Genomic DNA, 24,404 nt, shown 5'->3' on the forward strand with positions numbered 1-24,404 from the left:
ATAGTGCCAAAACATCCCACATTAAGGCAAAAAATATTTAGCTTTACTGTATGCTGTCTCCATTTAGTGAATAATCACAAACATGGACATAGTGGGCTATAGAAGGCCACTAGATGCATTAACCAGGCTTTGAAAGTTAGTGCAGGATCGAGCAGCACTAAAAGCCATCTGCGTTTTTATGTCTCCAGTCTGCATGTATATGACAATAAAGACCTCAGAGCCCTGGCTTTGATAATCCTAAAACGACTTGTTTTTAAGTCGAAAGAATAATAGCTTTGCATCCACTCAAATTAAAATGACCTTGTTAGAAGCAGCAAGAAAGCTGCTGTTGTAACAAACATAAGGAGATAAACTAACAAAAGGAAACTCTACAGGACAACAAAAACATAAAACAAAAGCATGTGAAAAATATTTCCGATTGTAGCATTTGATATGAAAACACAAAATATTCAAACTAGATAAATCAAAGCAACCAATTAATTCAAACACTTGGGTCAAGTGCTTGAAATCGGTGCAGAACTTGCTATGTAAAACTCAAGCATGTGCTTTTAAAAATGTACATCTAATAATAAATTAGCTCACATGAATTTTCTAAATGTGCACAAAACAATCACGGAATGAGTAACCCACATAGCGGTCTCTATCTTGTGTGCATGCAGTACCACCATGTGGCCTTGGCATGAGCACATGGCCTTAACATTTATCATTTTAATCCCAACATAACATTAAAGCTGCATTAAGCAATTGAAGACAACACTACATCAGCTCCTACAGCTAACTTTTAAGCAAACAACTGACTACTTACACATTCAGCAGAAACAGAGGAATCTGGAATTGCAGTCATCTTTTTGGCCACATGTTGAATGTAAATTCATTTCAGCCCTGGTTTGGTCCGCAGACTCCTGAGAAAAATATCTGGATTTCTTTGAATTGCTATGAGTTCGACGCTCTTCAGCCACTTCGCTTCTCCGCCACTCAGCGCTAAACAGGAAGTGTACAGTCGGCTTGATTGAGCCGGTTGTACACTTCTCTCACCTTTGTGAGAGCATGTGCATAGGTTGAGTTTCGTTTGGGCCTGAATGCAGCTGCCGGCTGCAGACTACAGTGTTGATTCACATTATAGGGAGTCATTTGATTCAGTAAAACTACACAGGATATTGCTTAATGCAGCTTTTAGGTTAGTAGGTAGATACAGATATGACCAAACCCCCAGTACAAAGATGCCTGATGTGCATGAAAGTATTAAACATTTTGTTTAGGCACAGATTAAAAAGTGACCATAATCATCACACAAAAACACAGACAGTACCATCACTTTTTAACAACTCCTTACTAATATGCACTTCCTCTTTTCTCGGTCTGCTGCTGCCTTGATCTTGCATGACAGACAGTGTGGAAAGTACCTGACTTTATTCTTCAGCTAAAAGACCTGAGTTGTGTGTGCAATATTTTCATCCAGCGAAGGGCAGTATTTAGCTGGATGGAACTTTGATGATACCCATGGGGAAGCTGAGCAGAGAACAGGATGTAGCAAACAATAAAACAATAGTTTACCAAAAACAATAATCAGTTACACCAACCAGCAATTAAATAAATAAATCCAAGCCTGTTGTGTTGTGATCTCTGTGGTGTACAACTGTTGAGTGAATTACAAACACAACACATGAGCTGAAATGTGTTGTATCTGGTGCCGTCATCTGTGCAACAGACAGATATAACATATGTGAGGACGTGTGTGCACAGACTGCACTTCTTCATTTCATTGGTCTGGTTTCGAGTGCTTGCCGATGCTGACACAGATATGCAACCCCACTTCCAAAGTTATGAATTCAGAAAACAGAATGTAATGATCTGCAAACATAAACCGAGATTTCATTCACAAAAGAACATAGAAAACATATTAAATGAGAGTGAGACATTTGACTGTTCTGTTAAACAACATTAGTTAAACATGAATACGACTGCAGCAAGTTGGGACAGGTCCATGTCTACCGCTGTGACGCATCATCTCTACCTCTTCTTCAGCTGCTGGACCTTTGGGAGAGGAATGTTTCTTGTCTGGTTGTAGCTGCTCAACAGTCCCGGGTCTTTGTTGTATTCTACGTTTCACGAGGCACCAAATGTGTTCAGTTTGAATGCAGGCAGGTCATTTTAGCACCTGGACTGCTATGAAACCCTGCTGTTGTAATAGATTCAGGATGTGGTTTAACTTAGTCCTGCTGAAATATGAAAGGCCCCTGAAAAAGACATCTGAATGGGAGCATTAATGCTCTAAAACCTGTGTATACCTTTCAGTATTGATGCAGCCTTTCCAGATGTGCAAGTTGCCAGTTTCATAGGCACTAATGATGATTTTTGGTTAGTATCTTTCATTTTAAAGCCTTCTTTTGGCCAATATCATTGTACATCCCTATAATTCATTATTAATCCAAACAAACTATCCAAACTGTATGTTAACTTATGTAACCATCCCTAATTATGACTTAATCCACAAGATCAGTACAATTTACTATGTTTTCATTGTGTATTTAACACTTACTAGTAACTACAAACAATTACTAGTACTTATGTTATTCATCAGAGTTTAAAACTGTTTTCCATGAAAAGAAAAAGAGGCTTTTATTGATAGATGAGTGATTATTATGTCATGTGGAGTTTAGCAGTCTCACAGTTCGTTTTATGTACTTTTTTATGAATTGATCAACTGATTGTTACAGTTAGTCTCTAACTTTATGTTTTTACATCAAAGACACTGTAAAAAACAATAGGACGCAGCCTTCAGATCTGAGACAGCGTCAGCTTTTCTCTAAGAGTCAAGACGTTTTGTCCACAAGTCATTAATGTGTCAACAGTTAAATCAATTTCTTTTGAAAATACTTATTAAACAATAACTAATTAACAACTATCGGGCTTAAAAAAGTGAATGTTTGCCCAATCGAGCTTCCAGCTCCACCTTCCTGTCTACATATGACCACTTCTGCTTCCAAAACGCCAAAATGGTGGCGGCCCAGCGGTGATGTCGTCGCAGTGGGACAAACTAAAACATCTGTTTCAATGTTAGAAGAATGCTCAGTGTAACTACAGAGCACAACAACAGTTACATTTAAAGCTGCACAATAATAACTTAATGAGGGCACATTTAATTGCAGAGCTGTTGCTTTGGACCATATAAATAATAAACCACTGTAGATACACACAATTAACCAGCAACGTCGTAAACCGAGACGGAAACAAGAACAAACTACCACTGCAGTACTTTGGTACTGCTGTGTGAATTCTTTAAGCAAGTCTCTTTTAATTAAAACAATTAATTCAAGGTATTTATGAAACTAAAGAGTACAAGAGAAATATTTTGCTCCTGCTGAAAACAATCACTCTAATTAGTCTTTAGCAGACAGCGTGTTGTAAAGCTTTCAAGCCCACCTGCTTAAATTAAACCACTAATTAAGTGTCCATTTGGGTCTGGTTGCTACAAACCTTTACATGCAAAAAGCTCATAATAAATGAAAGGCTATCAAACATGCTTCATATTAAATCCCATTTGAACTGCTTTCCACTGTAACTTGAATACACAGATTTGGGTGATGATTTATCAAAGCTTTGGACTGTTTTAAAGTAATCTGACTTCCTCAGTAGCCCGTGTTTCCAACATATATGAAGTCAGTTTAATCTGTGTGGTTTGCAGTGGGGACAGAGTGCATTTAAACCCATCGAGAACTCCATACAAGCAGTTTCATTGTAGGCTGCTACTGAAACCCCGGCTTCTCCACAATCTCTTTAACCTTTGTGGTTTTGGTACAAAACACCAGAAGAAACCAGATCCAGTTGCATATGTGTAAAAACTCTTCCTACTAAGTCCAATTTAACCTGAGTTAAACCCAGGAAGTCTCAGTAATTACAGTTTAGCCTCAGTCTGGATTAAACCTAGCTATTATTGTGCCATTATTTATATGACTTTTCATCACAGCTAACTTTGAGGCTTTTCATGTAAAAGCATTGCATAAAGTTTAGCACTACTGCATTTTAAACTCCTCTGAAGTGCTCGAATAGAAGCCGCCCGTTCAACACATACTGAAGCGAAGCCACCAGCTGCTCCACACATGCTTCCAGCAGCAAAGACAAATGTAGGAGAAACTAGCTAAGAATTAGAGAGAAGCCAAAAACAGAACATAAAATTGAATTAAAACTACAACTGAACAGCAGCCAAAGAAACTAATCAGTCGCAAAAGAGAAAAAACTATCCATAAAACCATCATCAGTACTGGAGTAATGTGGTCGTGTGAAATAAAAAGCACACTGCCTTTACGTTCTAAGGTTTTTACATGTCAGGTCATAATAAAAATCTTTTGCTTCTTACCAGATGTTAAAATTGACCAAATACAATCTCAAATCAAGTCATTGCTTATTTAACTAAAACTATGCCAACACAGAGAAGCAGTGTGTGAGAAACTGAGCACACCTCATGATCCAACAGCTTGTAGAATCATGCGTAGCACCAATAATGTGAGGTAACTGTTTTCTGTAAGATGTTATTAGTATTTGACATTGTTGTGGATAAATTTTGGCCCACTCTGCTTCAGCTCACTGAGGTTTGCAGCATTGGTTTCTGCACAGCTCTCTTAAGGTCCCACCACAGCATTTCAGTCAGGCTGAGGTCTGGACTCTGACTGGACCATTGCAACACCTTGATTCTTTTCTTTTTCACACATTCTGTTGTAGATCTGCTGCTGTGTTTGGGATCTTTGTCCTGTTGATGAGCCAGTTTCAGCCCAGCTTTAGCTGTGGGACAGATGGCCTCACATCTGACTCTAGAATACTTTGGTATCCAGAGGAGTTCATGGTGGACTCAATGACTGCAAGGTGCCCAGGTCCTGTGGCTGCAGAACCAGCCCAGATCATCAGCCCTGACAGCTGGTATGAGGTGTTTGTGCTGATATGCGGTGTCTGGTTTCCTCCAAACGTGCTGCTGTGCATTATGACCAAACATCTCCACTTTACTCTGGTCTGTCCAAAGGACATTGTTCCAGAAGTCTTGAGCTTTGTTCAGATGCAGCTTTGCAAACCTAAGCTGTGCTGCCATGTTCTTTTTAGAGAGAAGAGGCTTTCTCCTGCAGCCCTTCCAAACAAGCCATCCTTGTCTTTTCCTAACTGTGCTGTCATGAACTTTAACCTTTAACATGCTAACTGAGGCCTGTAGAGTCTGAGATGTAGCTCTTGGTTTTTTTTACAGTTTCTCTGACCACTGCACAGTGAACATGCTGCTTCTGCATTTTGTCTTAGTTTTTGTGAAATAAATACTAACACCTGGTACTTTATCATGTTTTTTTCTTCATCTCAGGCTGTATTTATCTCATTTTAAGACCTAATTAGGACCAGATGATTTGAATGATATTCAGATACACAAAACCTTATAATTCAACAACCTCAATAGTGTTTTTCAAATGACTGTCTTCTCTATATTAGTAAGAGTCACTTACAGTTCCACACTGAAGCTCAACACAATGGCTCTTTTCCTGGATAAACTCCTCTGTGTGAGCTTGTGTCAGTGAGTTAATCTATAACATCTGTTCGAATACACTACAAATACTCCTGCTATAGTGTGCAAACACTTGACTTAGTACCAGAGAATATGTATTTCTGCCATGAGGGCGACTGACACTTGAGAATCACTATGATTGATAGTGCTTTTACAGCTAATTCTGGTAAAAAGTAAGTACTCTTTAAGACCGGCAGACCTGTTTCTGATACATTTGTTTTAATGCCAGCCCTGTGGGTCTGTTACATGTGTGCGTGTATGTGACAGGACTCACATTAATCCTGCCTGTTTTTGTCAGATCTCAGATATCAAAGCATCATCAGACCTGCCCACATGAATACACACACACCTATAGACAGAAAACACACACTCTCAGGGTAGTTTGCGCTGTATTCCTTCTGTCAGGGACTGTTTGATCAGCTATATTGACTCGCTGCTTCTGCCGCAGAGTTCAGTCAGCACAAAGACCCAAAAACACAAAGTGAGCGGCTGAAAGATGGATGGTGAAATAAATTTGGATGAGAGGAACTTCCAAAGACCCAGTGTGTGAGATAGAAAGAACACTCCACAGAGGGTTATTACAGTAATAATGCTGGTCTGAAACACAACTGACAGATTATTACTCGTGGACAAAAGGTGACACAGAGGTGGAAGTGGGTAGAGGGGAGGGGTGAGTAAGACGTCTTTGGTAAAAGCAACAAACCAATTCACAGCAACTGAACAGGGAACAATGGGCCACCTTGGCTCAATTTTTCTTAAAATATATGCATTTTTTTCACCATAATCGCGCATAAGAGAACAAAATATGGCCTCTCTGTAGTCTTTACAGTACTTTGCAAAAGTCTTGAGCCACCCCTCATTTCAAGAAATAGGAGCAGTGATTAATTAAATTACGAACAAACATAAATGGAAACACAGTATATAAGGTACGTTTGTACAGTTCTAACAAGCTTAAAGTGAATATCTGGTCTGAGCTCCTTTATTCTCCAACACAGCCTGAACTCTCTGAGACGAGCTTTCTGTCATTTCTTTAAGGAGTCTTCAGGAATAGTTCTCCAGGCTTCTTGAAGGACATCCCAAAGCTCTTCTTTGGATGTCGGCTGCCTTTTGTTCTGTTCTCTGTCAGATGATCCCACACTGCTTCAATAATGTTGAGGTCCGGGCTCTGGGGAGGATTCATCCCTCCATAAGACCTGTTGCCACTGATTTTCAGTCCACTTCTTGTGTCATTTGGCATAGCTCAGCCTTTTCTCCCTGTTTCCCTTCCTTAAGAATGGCTTCTTGACAGCCACCCTTCCATGGAGACCATTTCTGATGAGGCTTGGGCCAACAGTAGATGGATCAGCTGAAGGTCCAGATGCATCTCTCAGGTCCTGTCAGGTCTTTGCTGGATTTTTTCCTCTTTCTTAAGGACATCACTTTCAGATCCTGTTCATCTGCTGTAGATAGTTTTTTAGGCCTGACACTTCTTCTTTTGTCCTCCACTTGTCCAGTTTCCTCAAATGTTTTAAGGACACACTGCCCACCATGCTGAGATATGCCAAGTTTTCAGCTAATAGCTCTTTGGGAATCACCTTGTTGCTGCAAAAATGCTATTTTCTGTCTGTCAAACTGTGTTATTTTTGGTGTTTTTCATAGATGAAACTAAAGAAATGGGAACAAAAGTTGTTATGTGTACTCACAACACTGGTTCATTCCTTAAGTTAGGTGCCTTAAATGATTCATTCATCATCGGTGTTGAATGGATTTACCAAACAAAGAAACACATTCCTCTGTAAAAGGTCAGGTACAAGGACTGGGTTGAAAATGAGTGAAAAAAGCAGCCATTGTTCAAAGCAAAACTTTGAAAGACCTTCAGAAAGCCTGGAGAACTTTCAAAAATTTAAAGTAAACATGGCTGTTTGAAGCGAATTGCATGGTTCTGTATAATTGCACTCATATGTGCTCTATTCTACAGTTATTACAAGTTATTGTTTGAATCCTTTACACTTACGCATTTTTTGTACCGAGAACAAACTCCATCTGTTAATAAAGTGCAACCGATCTTCATTTCACAGGCTGCGTTGTACTCGTGTGACTACGATGGATGCAGAATTGTTGTTCCTTACTTCTGTTGCATTAAATTTGGTTGAGTACAATCTGTGTTTTTGGTAACTTGTCATTTAAAGAATGTTAGTTAGAGTTTTGATTCGGTGGAAGTAAAAAATGTCACTCTGCCCTGGATTATTTTCCCTGTTGTCTCTTCTCCATACAGCCTCGGGTTGTTTATATTTGCCTTACAGTTTCAGAGCTGTTACTGACTGAATTTGAGGTTATTTTCTCAAGTGAATATAAGAAAAGAAAAAACAGCCTTGAGCCTAAAGGCTTCAAAGAGTTACAATTATGTGTTCAGCAGTGTCCGATACGCAATGAAAACTTTCAGTTATTAGAAACGTGCAACATGAGCCACATGTTCTAAGGTTTCTCATTGGTAAACTGTCATTTTCCTGTTTGGGTGACAGCTGAGCTCTGGATTATGTTTATTTTTGTGTGTAAGAATGTAAATGACCAGATAATGAGAAACTCCTGTGTGTGCTGTGTGATCTCAGGTTCCTCGTGTGAGAGATCATGTTGTCAGTGAAATTTTATGCAGAAATAACAAGTGGCAAGCCAAAGAGATATGTTTCCAATCAACAAACATGTATTTGAATAAAGATAGAAGATAAAAAAACAGCCTAAATCTAGTTTTAAGTTGTGAACAGATCTAATTTTGACCTTATCACTAAGTTACCTCAATACCAAGCATCACTCTTAATCTTAAACCAAGGGTGTACCTAGAAATGATGCAGGCATTATTTAAGTTGTAAAAACACCATTTAGACTTAATTCAGGCTAATTCATTGTAGGAAGTGTGTTTCTAACTAACACTGTGATTAAGACTCTTGTTGTTACTCGTCTTTCTTCTCGCCACAGCTCAGAATCAGTCCGTTTTTACAAAGTCATGTCAGCTATGGAGAAATCTACTCATACCTGAAGCCTCATATTCCACTTCAAGTGAAAATTATTCACACGACAGATCGAGAAGACTTGTTTTAATCCGCAGTCTCACTCTGACTTTAGTTGCAAGTGGAAAATATGGGGGTGAGGGTCATGCTGATGGGAGATAATGATGAGGGCATGAAGTTATCAGTAAATGCAGGGGAAGAGATTGTGCATTGAAAGCATATGCAATGGGGGAATCCCCGTTCTTAGACAAGCTATGAATAAAGAAAAACATCTCAACACATAAAAGCGAAAGAAAAGCAACCGACACAAGCTCCTGAGAGGAGGCAAGTATTCACTCACGCATCTGTCAAACACACTCAGATGCGACAGTTAATTTAAGCAGAAAGTGTGCCGCCAGATTCTTGTGTGTGCTTCTGTATTGTGTGGAAAAAACTGAGTGGATTGTGGTTGACACTCAGCAGCTCGCAGGTGTAAACGCATATATAAGCAATGCGTGCATGTTTAACAAGGGTCTTTTTGAAAAGACAAACAGGTAATAAATCACTTTTCTTCAGTTTGAAGCAGAAAATGTTGACAGCAGGCTCTAATTACAGTACTCACAGGAAGCAGCTGTTTGCGTTTCCTGCCGGGACGTCCAACTCTGCGCTTGCTACGGGGGCTCGCTGCCGTCTCCTCCTGTGGACTGTCCTGTTCTGCTCCATCTTCACCCTGGGCAGACACAGAGAGCTCACATCAAACACCGACCAGCGACTGTATGAATAAATAACTGCTGTCAGCGGCGAGGCCGCATTAAGGCTACAAAGATTCAAGGCAAAATGGTTACTCAGCCAAGTTCTGATTGAACAAAGTACTTCTAAAGCTATAAATAGGTGGAATACGAAAGAGAAAAACAGCAAATTATGTCTGTGGACTTGATTTCCAGTCGTGTTTACTAAAGCAGAAAGGATGCATGTTGTGTTACTTGAACTGAGATTTTAAACCGAGAAAGACGTCTCTGGTCTCAAAAACACTTAAATCTAAATCAGCTCCTTCAGGTCTTTTATAAACCTTTGGAAATTGGTGTTTCATCTGAAGCTCTGAAGCTAAATAAATCTTAATCAGCGGTTTGTTACGCTTCCTCTGCTCACAGCAGAGAGGGGTAGTCTGCGGTGTTATTGCACAATGATATATGGGATAAAAATAACTCGATGCACCTGTGTCTACTGGGTAGTGAGTGCAATGCCAGCTAAGATGAGCTGAAATAAAATGTGCCCCCCGTGTTTCCCTTGTGGCGCCGCCCTGGAGGCAGGAAGCCTGCTGCAGTAGCTCTGAACATGCTGAATCTTTTCTGTCTTCTGTGAAAACACTGACTACGAAGACGTTTTTCTGCGCTTGCGTGGATGCTGTGCTGCTGGAAAGACATCTGCCCATAACTCTAACCAGCTTTTTACATCTGTTATGATGCATAACCATGGCAACAGGAAAGTTGTCAACCTGTTGGAGGAGCTAACTGAGCTTGGAAGCCTGGAATTGAACCCCCAAATCAAGATGGGTTCAAATAGAGACGTCTAGGATGCAGAGTGGGAACAAAATGAATAGAAGAGTAAAGCCATTTGTTTCCCCGACTCTCATGGGAAATGTGAGCTCACTGGCAGATAAAATGGACATGCTTGGACCCCTGATGAGGACACAGCAGGAATATCAGGAGGGCAATATTATTTCTTTCCAGACCTGGCTGGAAGAACAGCTCCAACATCTCTCTGCTCAGCTTTCAGACTTTACGGGCAGACACAGTAAAGGCGGAGCACTGCAGTGCTTGTTAACACTGAGAAGGAGCGTCTCTGCTCCCCGGATGTTGAACTGTTGGCTGTGAGTTTCTGTCCATGTTTTCTACGGAGAGAGTTCAACTGTGCCAGCAAAGTTTTTCCCAAGCTACAAAAACAAGACCCGACCCGCTGATGGAGACCTCTGAAGGTTTCTACCACAGCTTTCTCTCCGCTACACTTCAACTTCATACATGTTTTTCAGCTGATTTATATTCTGTAGCAACAACATTCCTCTTTGGGGATGAATAAAGTATTATTGAACTGAACCTAATTGAGTTCTAGCTCCGAATGTGATATAATATGGGAAACAGTTTTATGTTTTTAAAGTGCCCTTATTTCAGAATTGTTGGCTGCTCACTGAGTAAAACTCAGTAAAGTCAGTTTCATTTCAACATTAAACATAAGAAAGAATGGGGGGGGGTTCCTTCTGTTTCAGAGAGTTTGCTGAGTAGGCAGTTGATTTTACAGTCTGTTTTTGCTTGATTATAGACCAAGGACCCATTCAAAATGGTTGAATTAACTGCTTGTGCTGCAGCAGCATTTTCATCTGTTTCAAAAGTGTTTCCAGACAACTGAACTAATCCTCACTTCCTCAACCAAAGGCAACTCTTCTACATGGTAAAACCTTCACAAACAACCCCAGAAGCGTGCCATCGAGCCTTCCTCCCAACTTAAGCAGCTAAAATACTGTCTGAACACGGTGTTGTGAAGGAAGGATGCGCTACATTAGCAAAACATGACAAGTGACAGCAGCATGGCAAACCTAACAATAATCATTTTCAGTCAGTTGTACTGTTTTCCTAATGACGGATAACTCAGGGAGCCCTAACAGGCCATATGAGGCCCAGTCATGTTGCTCATGATGTTCTAGAAGGAGATTATGGCACTGAAACAACGGACGAAAGAAGAAGCCACAGATTATAGATGAAGAGACTCAGCTATGGTCAAAAACATTTAGTTGTGAAACTACAAATCATTCAAACTGAGCAACCGGAAAAGCACAAGATACACTTCAAGTCAAGTCAAAGGTTACTCCTATAGCGCATAAACCAACCCCAGTGGACCAAAGTGCTGTAGAAGATGAACAAATATAAGCTATAGTCTCTAAAACAGTCATAAATATGGGCAGGATCAAGTGGACTCTCAATTTAGAACATTAATTTCTAAAGAGGTTAGGACCACGCCCACCTCTGCTCATTTTCCTGCTGATAGCTTAGGGTCATAATGACAAACAAAGCTAAAATAAAAGGCTAAATAAGTATCTTCTAAAACATAACAAACACGCACTCATTCACAATGAGAATAAACAGCTTTACTGCTCCACAGAGCTGTTATCCTAATGTGGAGGCAATCCTTTTTCCAAAAATACTGAGGATCCAACCAAAATCGAATCAGGTCCACATGTTCTATTTTTACTTCAGCTCTGAGCAGTTTGACTTGCTGAAGAGCTCGAGTGTGAGCAATGTTTTTATTAGGCCCGAGAGGACACGGGAAAGAGCCAAATAAAACAAGCAGCACCTGCTACATCTTAAGTTCAACAGTTTTAACAGTTTAATGGGTTGTCATGATGTAAGAGATTATGGGTGTTATTTTAAGAGTATTTTAGTGAGGCTAGAAGGTTGGAGTTTAGTGGCTGCAGAGTTTTTTTCTTATTCATATTTGAGTGCTCTATATACACATCACTGCCTCAGGTAGAAATTAAATAAATGTCACTGATACCTGAGAGAGATATAAGGCTCTTTGGTTGAAGTGGAGCAGGTAGCTTTAAATGTGAGCATTAGGAGCAAATACAGGTTTAATCACACGTTTGCTCAACTTGAAGGTCAAAGCTTGTTGAAGACATCTCAGGAAAGAGATCGTTGCCGGACTTTTTTAGTCGTAACACTGTCTTAGAGTCTGTTTGGCAATTCTTTAACTGATCGAGCCGAGGAAAAAATGATGGAATCAACCAAAAAATTACAGTACTTTGTGCTTTTATGACAGCTTGGATTCTTCGAGGTCTAAAACATATCATTCGTCACTCAGTTTCCATCAGTTGGCAGATCAGCTCTGCGGGAATGGAGCCTTTTCGATTTTTCCAATTCCCACCACAAATTTTCAGTCAGATTGCTGGTTATGTCGTGTGGTTGATATGTCGGCAGCACTGTCATTTTGAAAAAAGAGTCAGTGTCCAGCTGTGCACTTACTGCAGCGGTAATGGCTGCCATCTCCCCGGGTCCCTTACCTGACCTCAGTGGCTCAATGACTTCTCATCACTGATGGTGGAAATGTGTTTGTTTTCTTCAGGAAGTCATCTTTATATGTTTCATTGGACTAAAGCTCCAGCATCATCTCCTTGTCCAAAGCAGATTGGTGATTCATCTCTAAATATCACTTTCATCCAATTATCATCCCACTCGAATCTTATTTTCTTCTCTTTATATTTGGCGTTTCTGGATGGAAATCCCATTTTCTTCAGCTGGTTTCTTACAGTTCAGTCACAAACACTGGCTTCTGCACCTTTTTAATTCCTTTTATTGTACATTTTCTTTTCTCAGACTTTGAGTTTTCTGTCCTGACACTGGGATGTTTTGCTGAGCTGAATTAACTTCCATAAGGAGTTTAATAAACCTTTTCACTGTTTCCAGTAAGAGCTCTCTGATTCGGGTCATGTTTCCTGTTAATTAGCCAGGTGCGACAGCTCGTTAAACTCTTTTTTATAGACTTGTGAAGATATTTGGTTTAGAAATGTAAATTACGTGACATTTTCTTATTCTCTGTTTATGGTGTAGTGATTCCATTATTTTTTTATCAACAAACAGGTGTTTAACAAAGCCAGACTGTTTAGCTTTTAAATGATATGTTTGATTTGTGGACAACTGAATGAACATCCTCCAAGAGTGCTCATCCCATCATTTCTGACAGGGTTTATACCTGGATTTCCTTTTTTAATCCAATAAATAAAGAGGTTCTGTATCCAGTTTAGCAAAATAATGATGTCAGAGTTATTAAATCAGAATATTAAATGAAAATATAACTCAAACCTACTTCTAACTCAGAACGAAATAAAGAAAAATCAGCATTAAACCTTAAACTTTAACTTCTTATTTTCAATACTACAGGGTGTCATTTTGTAATTTATTCATTGTAGAGGGCATTTGTTTGTACTCCATTCTCCTGCTTTAGTGGAGAAAATAAGCTATTATCTGCTGTTTGTCAAACCTCTCTGCAGCTATAATCGGTGCAACTGGTTGCTGTGCACATGCTGTAAGGCTTGTTTCCATTAAAGTCTCTCTCCCTTCGCTGCTGGACCCAAATTACGGTGACAACGGAGTGGTTGCTAAGGTGCAGAAACTGCTTAGCAACTGTCTCCGGCGGGGTTGCGGTGCTGTCTGAACATTCTGATGTCACTTCCCTAGCAGGCAGCTTAGCAACCAGCTACAAGGAATGACGGCTTTGTGCCCGACCGCCTGGTGGGCAGTGCATGTGCCCGTGTCCCGATGCACGCTCACAGACGCATAAACACACATTTTTACAACACACGTGTACGACAACACTGAGTCGTGAGCTGAAAATGTGATGACTACATTTTTATTCATCAAAAAAATAAACCTCCTGAGCAAGCAAACCACCCGACCAGACCCCTTAGAAATGTGTCAAAACACCCACAGTGACCATTCTGTCCGTATATCTTTGGTCTATTTCTGTCTCTCGGCAGGTTATTTTAGGGTGCTGCAGTTGCTAAGCAACCAGACTGCAAACCAGGCAAGCAGAGGAGGATCCCATCAGCAGCAGACAGCTTGTCCTCTTTCTTTTCTTCACATCCCCACGTCCTCCTCTCGATCCCTCCCCTCTTTTCTTTCCTGTGAGCTCGTTTTCTACATCTCACCTGCCTTCTCTCTGCACTTCACTTTGAGTCTGCTACTCGCCTCGTAAATTTCTTGATAAAGCAGTCAACGTGATGGGACTGGACTGTATTTGATCCAGATTTATGTAGACTTACTACATTTACACACAGCACAGAAAGCATTGAGCTCTATGTCTACTGGCTCACATGAAAAATAAATGTGTCAAATGATCTAATCTGAGCAGTGACCCCACTTATTCACAACCTCAGCATCACAAACCAATATTTCATTCACAATAGAACACAGGAAACATACCAAATGTTTAAGGTGAGACATTTTACTATTTATATCTTGAATTAAATGGGAGTAACATCTCTTTTAAAAAACGTTAGGATGAAGCTGTGTAGCATCCTCTCTTCTTTTAACAACTGTCTGTAAATGGCGGCACAGTGAACTGTGATGATTTCTGGAAGTGTTCCTGAGCCCATGCAGTGGTTTCCAGGACTGAATCATGTCTGTTTTTAATGTTGTGCTGCCTGAGGGATCCGAAGAACATCCATTTTAGTCTCTTGCACACAGAGATGTCTCCAGGTTCGCCGAATCTTTAGATGCTTACATTATAGATAACGGAGTATTCAGCCTTCACAAATTTATGTTGAGGAACATTGTGCTGAAATTTCTCCACAACTTAGCCCTGCCCATCTGTACTTCTGAGAAACTCCGCCTCTATAAGGTGCTCTTTTTATACCCAGTCATGTTCCTGACCTCTTGCTAATTAACCTAATCAGTGGCAACAGGTTCCTCCAGCTGTTTATTCTTAGAACTATTCACTTCCCACGTCCCAACATTGTTTAAACATGTTGCTGCCTTACATTCAACATAAGCTGATATGTTTATATTACTTATATTTTGGGATTGGGGTTATATCTTGACCACAGATGGTCAACACACCTGGAATAAACAAAACTCTCCACTGTCAGAATATGAAGCTTTTTCAGATCCATCAGCACATCTTTGCCCCAAAATTGTAGTTTGTAGCATGTTTCACATGCAATAACTTGTCATATGGTGACAATCATTGAATTTCGTAATCATGGAGCTGGAAACTGATTTAAATAGACTGAATTTAAACTATTTAAAGAAATAAATTATTATAGTGAAACATCACACCTGTGCTGATAGACACAAAACTGTTAATTCTTGTATAATTCATTGCTCTGAGACTATTTAATGCACAAACGAAGCCAGGAATGCAGCAGGGAGACGCTGTTAACACAATATCTGAACATATAAGTTTTAACACTTTACCGTTACACTTGGTAACATATAACATTTGAGAGACTTCTTTTGAAGCATATTATAGCCTTTTTTTCCACATGATTATACTGTTACATACAGCTGTTACACCTAAGGCAACTCTTCTGACAGCGTCAAACTGTCTTTGTAGCATTTAAGTTTGATAACTGTTGACAGCCAAAGCATTTAAGTCATTATAACCTGGGGTGACATATCAAATGTTATTTTAGTTCTTTCAATTATAAAATTTACAATAAAAGCTGACGTTTTAATCTCTACTAGTGTCTATTTCTTGTTTCTAATTTCTTCGCAGGCTGAGAAATGAAAGGTTTTAGTACGTAGTTTTAAGTTTTTCAGAAAATAGTCATGTTTTAGAGAAGCTCTTTTAAATGAAGCCTTAGCTCTGGATGGGTTAACACTAAATGTGGCTTGAATTTTCAGAGTTTAGCTTCACACTTTAGAAAATACAAAAAACTGATTGTTTGTGAAGTGTTAAAAGTCAATAATAGTAAATAAACTAACTCATTACAGCAGAAAACTACTAAAACAAGCACAGAAATGGACTTTTAGAGCATTCTCACCCTTCAATGTCCTGCTTAACTGTTTGATAAACCATATTTTAGTCAATATATCTTGATTGAGCGATTACCTCAACATGTTTAGGTATTTAGGCCCAAATGCAAAATATTTGCATGTTTCATGCCATTACTTTGTCTTAAATTTAACCCAAGAAACTGAAAAAAATCATCATTTTTTTCTCTGTTCTCACCTATGTGTAAACTTTTAACTTCTTAATTCTTTTTATAGGTTTAAAAATAAGTAGAAATACAATCAAAAATCCTTTCATAAGATCAGAAAGTGGCCTCTGTTCAATCCCACAGAGGTGTATTTCTATGCTAGGCATTTGAATTGCGGCTCCCGTCATACAGAACGGATTAAAAATGGCATAAAACTCCCACACCTCTATCTCCTCGTCTTCCTCTCCGCGTTGAAACTCTGCGACTTCCTCCGATTTCTCTCAGGGCTTTTCTGGACTCTTTGTGGGAGTTAGATCTCAGGAAGTTAAAAAGAGACGGCTCTATGAGGGAAACTTTGTTTTGGCTCCGTGCCCGTGTGTGAGACGGGGCTTTATATAGCAGCGCTATAGAATGAACTTCAAACTTCTCCCAGATTTACGAGGACCGCCCAGAGCTCTGGGGGCGCAAATGAAAGGAGTCATTTTTCACCTGTCTGACTGCCGGCTAATGTGTGTAGGTGCTTATTTGTGTAGCAAAAAGACAGTTTGAGACTCCTGCGCTCGCGTCTCCGGCACACGGCTGAGTGAAGGAGTGGAGCGCAGCCTGGTCTGTAGTGAATGTAAACAAATAACAGTAAGTTTAATTATTCCAAACAGAGTCTGACCTGCCAGGTTCTTTGTGTGTGTTGGCTGAAAGAAACCTAACTGTGAGCTGAGAAGCCAAGTAGTGGTCTTAACGACAGCTGTAGTAAAAGAGGCGGTGGCTGTAATAATGACTCAGGCTGCAAAAATAACAGCAGCGCTCCTATGTCAGTGTCTACAATAATGATAGTGATAATACACGCTATGGATTATGCAGCTGGTGGAAGGATCTGTGATGGTGTTCAGTCTTTTTTTAAGTGCAGTTTTGAAGTATTTGCAATATTGTTCACAGAGAAAAAAAAAGTCAGCATTTCACCTCAGAAACATTAACCTGCTAACTGCAGCCGAAGTTAATGCATGCAGAACGATTAGTGTACAATTGATTTAGTGCCACGACTTAAATTACTCAAGAACAGACTAATTAGTTTGTGCCACATGCAGCTATGGAATAACTCTTTAAACATTGCTCTATAAAAGCCTGTAATTCAATAATAACACTAAAATAAACCTGATATCACAATGTGCACTATACATCTTTATGCCACTGGAGTATTAACAAAAGCATCAGATGCTTTTAGAGTTCAGTCATACTAAATTAAAAACTACTCAATGAGCTTGTTTAATTAAAAAATGGAGTGAGTGCAAATGAATTGCTAACATGTGCAATAAAGTATTAAAGCTACATTAAAACAAAAAGCTTGGACAATCCAATTAACAAATTTTACAAATGAAATCAATATATGAGGCTAATATATGGTGATAAATACTGTACTCTATGTGTAACCCTCACCTTACCATGTTTATTATGAAATTCAGTCAATATTTTTTACTCATTCTCATTCATAATTAATCACATGACCCTGTGAAGTCATTTTATTTAGTATTCTGCTAGAATCTTGATCAAATGACTGATTTTTAAATGCAAATATGCTACATTACACAGTTATTGTCACAGGCCGAGCCTTTCCCTTTAAGAGGCATCTTTTTTGGCAACATGGTTGTAACATTGCTGCTGTCGGAGGTGAAAAAGTGAGTAATAGTTGGAGGGATGCAGCAGAGCAGAGTCCGGCTGCAGCTAAGAAACAAAAAGCTGACAGAGGTGATGACCTATATCTAACCATTGGGTTTCCAAATGGACAGCTCAGTCTATCTAAAAAAAAACATATTTGTACACGAGTAGAAATGCATTAAGATCACAGTCCAAGGTTTAAAGCTGCGAGATTTGTTTTGTATCCAGTAGTAACAGTATAAATAATGCATGTGAGCTGCAAAAATTTGGACTTTTCAAACCCTAGTTGTGCTTAAATCCTAACCCTAACCATGTGTTGTAATTCCTAACTGTGGCTGCGCTGATTGTGAAATTTTGAGTTTATACAGACATCGATGTTAAAATGAATAATTTGGCCGATGGCTGATAGCCAATACAGATTGTTTTAGTCGTTTATTTGCACTTTAATGCCAGTGAAACAATAAGATGGGTATTATGAAAGGATTTTAGCCCCTCATCACACTATCTTTGAATGAGTAACAATAATTATTATTTTGTTTAACATGAAAAGATAAATTGCGCTCACATGCCCCAACAATGTTTTGTGCCCATTTTGTCAGATTCAGATCGATGTCAATGCAAAACAACCAGAACACACCAGCTGAATACCAGCGACCTTCATCGGTTGATGTTACCCTATTTGCGGAGAGGCCAGAAGCACTAAGCGAGCTGTTACCGACGAGCAGGTGCCGACGTTTCCGACATATCGTAAGCATCCCTACAGCCTTACTCCTGACTATCTGCACATGAGCGTGCAGATAGTCAAGTAGGAATGGAAGTTGAACAGTGAAAGGACTGCGGAAAACATTTCTCTGAACAGGAGTCAAACTACCAATCTGTGGTATGAACGTCGGCAGGTTGATATCCATCTGCCAAAGCCCTCCCCCTACCCTCTTGAATGTATTTTTCTGGAAGTCATGAGAACATCACTAAGTCATCACGTCAACATCATCACCAGTCGATATGTGATCACTACAGCAACAACGTGTGCATTGCAGAGGGGAAACAAGTCACCAAAAGGAAGCGACTGTAGGACTTCTTCTGGTCTTTAGATGCAGGAGAAACTGCGGTCAGGATGTAGATGTTAGATACTTTATCATGAGATAAACGTTCCAGGATCAACGCTGTCTAAATGTCACACACCACATTCAGAGTTTAAGGAGCGTCTATGACATTTTCAGACCCTCCTGCTCATTGTGGAGTTCGTCCATGCAACAGGTTATCAGCTACAAATCAGGCAACAGTGCTGAAACCGTACCACAGTGAGGGGCTGCAGCAGTTAACACAAGCAAGGAAACTGGAAAACAACCATCAATCTACTGCGGGTCGATGAGTTGTTTAATAGTGAAGTGCCGAGTCTAGTCTAGTCTGTCATATATTACCAGGAATAACGCTGTAATTTCGACTGATTTCTTCTTCCTGACTGTGTGAAAGTGAGGCTGCTTATCATTGTTAACATTTACATCCCTTGTTTATATATCTAAACATTCATCCAACAATGTAATTAGCATTCATATCACAGCATAGATCCTCATTTAGTAGCATTTCCTACAACTTAGATGTGAAAAGATTGCATTCATTTGGAGCATCTGTCTAAAATCTTTCTGCTTGTTTAATTTAATCTGAGGATAGATATATTTATCAAGATGAAAGCAGGAGGTCACAAAGTGTCACAGAACATCTGTTTTTAAGGTGATGAGTAACAGTAACATCTTCCTCTCACCACATCATTGGAGGTGTCGTTTTCTGGCGTCTGAGGCGGCTCGGCGGCAGCGGGACTGTTGGACGGCATGGCAGGAGCAGCTCTTTGAAACCAAGTTTAGGAAGCAACAAAAAAGAAAATGGAGCGAATCAAAACATGGGAAGAGCCCTAGGAAGCACCAGGTGCAGCTCCATTCAATCAGTCGGTTGGTCCTCACCCTCTCCTGGAAAACGAAACACAGACACCGTGACGTGAGCAAGTAACAAGTAACAGAAATCTGTCAGGTGCGAGTAAGAAATCATCTTTTCTTTCCAGCTATTCTCATGTTTCTGAGTCAATCGTCGCCTTGCTGACAGTTTCCCACAAAGCAGGCAAACATAAACACTGCATCAAGGCTGTGCAACAGGTGTGTGTCTCTGTGAATTATACTTGATGGATGGAATTCCTGCACGTGCAGAGCAGAAAATATTCAAACTCTGAGCCCCAACAGGCCATAACACGCACACGGTTGTCCTCTGAGGAGTCTCGTCTGATAAAATGGCTGCATTGACAGGAACAAAATCTAATTTTTCTCCCAAACATGACACAAATTTAATTTCTTAAACAGATCTGGAAAAATCAAACCAGCTCTCGTGCTCCTAAATCATTTAGTGACAGTAAAGTGTTTGGGTTATTTTCATTCCCTGTAATTCATCCTTAAATAAACATACAGAAAAGCCTCCAAAATTTTTGAATAGCTCACTTCTTCCTCACGCTTAAGAAGCTGTAATAAGCAGGTGAATTTGGCTTTTCGTGTGATAACTCCTGAAGCCAATTCCAGCATGCTGCGAGTTTTATTGGAGCTCCTGTGGACGGCAGCTCCGAGGACGCCGCTCAGCAGAGAGTCAACGATGTGCGACCTTGTAAGTACTTGAGCTCATATTGGCTCTCGTTTCATCATCCTCTCATCTCATCGCTCTCATTACCGTTTTCTGTTACAGTTTATTAATGACAAAATTAGAGAGGGGGCACATCGAGAAGAGGGCACAGGGGATGGATTTATCACCAAAGAACAGGTTTCACAGGTAAAATCCTAATTTTATAGACTCAAACTCTTTGTTTTCGGTTGTTTTGACAGATCGTTGGTACTTAAGGATATCAAAGCTGTGTTCATCAGCAGTTTCTGTCGGGTAACTGTCAATTAGGTATGTGTCGGTTTACAATCACGCGCACTTCTCTGTGTCTAACCTAGCTGTCACACAAAAACACACCTTTGCTGCCCTAATCCAAACCAGCAGAGTTTGTGACACCTGAACAAAGGAGCTTGTTCCACTCAGGTTACAGAAAATAGAGAAACACCTGCCTGCATATCTCACATCATGATTTGGTGGTTGATAAGGACTACCGGACCCGCATTTTCTGTATCCATATATTGAAAAGTGCATCATCACACTTATACAACAATCAAAACACACAAAAAGATAATCTGCTGGGTCGTTTTTCAAAGTACAGGAGAAATATTGTAGTTAGCTGCTCTGAGGCCTTGGGGCAAAAATTAACTGTGGTGCGCTTTAAAGCCTGGTTCTCATTAGGTATAAAACACACTCTAAACTACACAAAGCTGCTGCTGAATTCCTTTATTCTGATATACTTTACCGCTATGGGTTTGCTGTGCGTCAAACAATGTTTAATGTTTTATTCAAACATTCAATCTCAGTGAGACACGGAGTCTCATTCTCAAGAGAGACCTGTTTTGAAACAGATTTGCAAAATATGTATGAGGAATGCACGAAATTAGTTGAAAAAATAAAGATAAGGAACATTGATTTTGACAATATGTCACAAATAATCTGTGTTAAAGTCCTTAAATTCTATATTTTTTCCTGTAATACTTACAATAAGCCACAAAAATAAGTCTAGCTGGAGCCAGAGCTCAGCTGAACATAAGAATCCAACGTTTATATCGCTCATGATGACAGATGTTGGTTACAATCTGAACTAAAACAGCTTAAAATGTAACGCTTGCATGGGCCAAAAAGAAAAGTGGTAAGAGACTGCAGCCAATATGTCTGGCTGTGCTCACATTGTATTGTACAGTATGTCACTTCTCATCCTGTGGCCTTACATCACCTACTGTAAAGACAAAAGGACAGGCGTGGAAACTTTGCAGAAATGGGTGTACAGTATCCACCCCACCACTCCTGGGGCTCCCCACACAAGCTCCAGGCTACAGTTTAAATAACTCCTCCAAGTTCTGAGTATTTAGGTCACAGATACACACCTCAGGCTCCTATAGCAAGTTACTATACACTGATTTAAATTGTTCCAGCATTCATGCCAGCAGTGGTTTAATTTAGACCATAGTCAGAGGCCCAGGCAGAAGCCTGTACTGGTGGGAGGAGAAATAGTTGCGCAGAGAAAAACCTTCCAAGGTATGTAAAGGTCGTGAGAGTTAGGCAGTGACCACACAGGAAATTAGGGGACTTCTCTTCATAATAAAGGCAACACTTACAACAGTCACATTTTCACACTTTACTCCACTGCAACATTAACTCCATTCTGGCATCTTTTGGTTTGTACAAGTTTAAAAAGAGTTATATATGATGTCTTAAATTAAGAATGGAAAAAGGTCACATAAGATGTCCTCTTTCCGTTTAAATAAAGAATAAATCCTGTATGAGTTAACATCCACCGAAACACCAAAAATAAACCATATACAATGCAAAAAAATTAAAAACTGTGGTTTAAACACTGAAAATTAAATGATAAGGTGTTAGTTTGTATCTCTGATTCCAGGTTTAGAGATAAAAAAAAATCCATAATTAGTTGGTTTAATCAATTTCAAGTTGCTGAGGATTAAAATAACATCTTAAATGAACAACAGGTCAGCTCATCACCAGAGTCTGGTAACTGATTTGATGCCGGTGTCTTTTTTTTGTTCTTTTTTTCTTCTTTGGGGTTTTGGATATCACTTTGGAATCTGGAGAAATATTATGGCTATTTATTGTATCACTTTATAAATAAATTATTTGAACATTCAGTCACACAATCAATTAAAATAGTATGGATATAGCATTTACCCAACACTTTTTCACTTTTATTAAATATAATAAAACAAGACAAAGTAAAGCAAATATAAAAACATAATGCAGGAAAAGCATGTAATTAAGAAACAATCACAATGTAAATTAGTTATAGAACAGTGAATTAAAACAGTAATTATTGATCACATGTCACAATATCGTAAGATCAGACTGTTATGAATTCACAAACGTTTTTAATCTCGGTGTCTGTTAGAAGCTTTTAGCTTAAAAGTCTACACCGGAAGTGCTAACGTAGTTTCCGCGAGCTTAACGACCGACAGCTTTATGACAATTAATATTGGGAGCGACCTCAAGCGGCCTTTACCGGGCAGCCTTTTATAAACAGGTATTATCCCGGCGGGGGTGTGTGCGGGGCGGGCAGCCGGTGAGAGGCACGTGTCTGAGAGTGTTGCGACGATAAGCTTTACTGGGTCAGGTAAAAAACACTCACGGGGGCGCGTTTCAGACCGAATGCACTCGTTAACCCCGGTAGGCGCGCCTCCGCGGAGAGCGTCCGCGCGCTGATGTGTCTGCATCTGGTGAGTGAAGAGGACGGTGAGCTCCGGTTTAACGTTACCTGCAAGTGTCGGGGGTGGGGGGAGCCTGTTGGAGGAGCGGGACGAGTGCACGCTGCACCGGACAGCGTTTAGCACATATCGTTTTTACGTAACGGTTGTCCGGTTGCTGTGATTTTCCGTCCAACGTACAAAAGAAATACCCAAGTTCACTCGCCCTGTGTACAAACCTCTCCGTCTTCACGCGCACATCATCTGCTGAAACGGAACCAACGGTTTGGCTCCGGAGCGCGCGAGCGCTGACTTCAGGAAATGATTGCAGCGAACTTAACGGGTGCTGGTGTAACGTTCACGAGCCAAAATGAAATGTTTATATTTACCGTGTAGCGCGTCCCTCAAGCACCCGGACCCCGACGGTCGTCGCTCTCCCTCTCTCTCCCTCTCTCTCTCCCTCTCTCTCCCCTCTCGCGCTTTACCGGGAGTCTCTGTCCGCTGCTGCTGCCGGCGCGCGCACTCACAAGCTCTCTCTCCGGGCCTGCTCGCTCTCTCACGAGCCGCAGAGGAGTATGGAACGCCAACTATGCCATAAATCGCTCGACATTTAACGGGATTCACATAAAAAAGACGCTTTTTACTGTTTTTACTCTTCAAAACGCGGAAAATACATCTTTTCCGCGTTTTCACATACATTTTTTACAGTCCTCGGATAATTCTGATTTAAACAGCGCAAAATGCATAAAATGGGCACGGTACTCCAATTATTTTAATATAAATGGCCCTTCCCACTACAAAATGGGTAAAATAAGCCTGCTTTTTTTATGGCTTTTTTATTTGAAACCCGCTTTTTATGCTGCAAAATGTGTAAACTATGTCAAATTTTATGACACTCCAATAATTTTAATAAAATTGCTTGTTTTTATGGCATCCCAATTATTTTTTATTTAATGTTGCCTTTTTCTGCCAGAAAATGCTAAATATGCATGCCTTTTTTTTTTTTCTTTTTTTTTTACAGCATTACAGTAATTTCGATGTTAAAGTTTAAAATTTTTTTTACGGCACTCCAATCATTTTGAATTAATGTCACTTTTTATGCCCCAAAATGTGAAATATACACTCCTTTTTTTTTTACAACGTTACTATTATTTAAATTTATACTGAGCTTTTTACGCGGTAAAATGCTAAAATACACCCACTTTTATCGCAATCCAGTCATTTTGGTTTAAACAGCACCTTTCTCAGCGCAAAATATG

General features: G+C 39.9%; 2 protein-coding genes across 12 annotated transcripts in view; one reads left to right on the top strand and one right to left on the bottom strand.

Annotated features, from left to right (window-relative positions):
• Positions 1-23,702, bottom strand: part of LOC140267314 (DNA (cytosine-5)-methyltransferase 3A-like) — a 61,469-nt gene extending 37,767 nt beyond the window's left edge. For 5 of the 11 annotated variants that reach the window (XM_072362557.1, XM_072362550.1, XM_072362554.1 and 2 more), the window contains exons 1-3: positions 23,535-23,702; positions 19,599-19,800; positions 9,122-9,229 (exon numbers count right to left, since the gene is read on the bottom strand). In XM_072362557.1, the coding sequence (XP_072218658.1) occupies positions 9,122-9,229; positions 19,599-19,667 (177 nt within the window). In that variant the 5' untranslated portion in view covers positions 19,668-19,800; positions 23,535-23,702. Of the gene's footprint in view, positions 1-805; positions 1,028-9,121; positions 9,230-19,598; positions 19,801-23,534 lie in introns of those variants that run through there. The other 6 variants (XM_072362559.1, XM_072362558.1, XM_072362553.1 and 3 more) reach the window with 2 other exon arrangements.
• The window catches only part of pbk (PDZ binding kinase), a 147,819-nt gene that overhangs the window by 118,368 nt on the left and 5,047 nt on the right, over positions 1-24,404 (top strand). The gene's annotated exons all lie outside the window — the stretch shown is intronic.

The sequence above is a fragment of the Leuresthes tenuis genome, unplaced genomic scaffold, assembly GCF_036924035.1.
Source record: "Leuresthes tenuis unplaced genomic scaffold, fLeuTen1.0.hap1 SCAF_13, whole genome shotgun sequence".
Classification (NCBI taxonomy): Eukaryota; Metazoa; Chordata; class Actinopteri; order Atheriniformes; family Atherinopsidae; genus Leuresthes; species Leuresthes tenuis.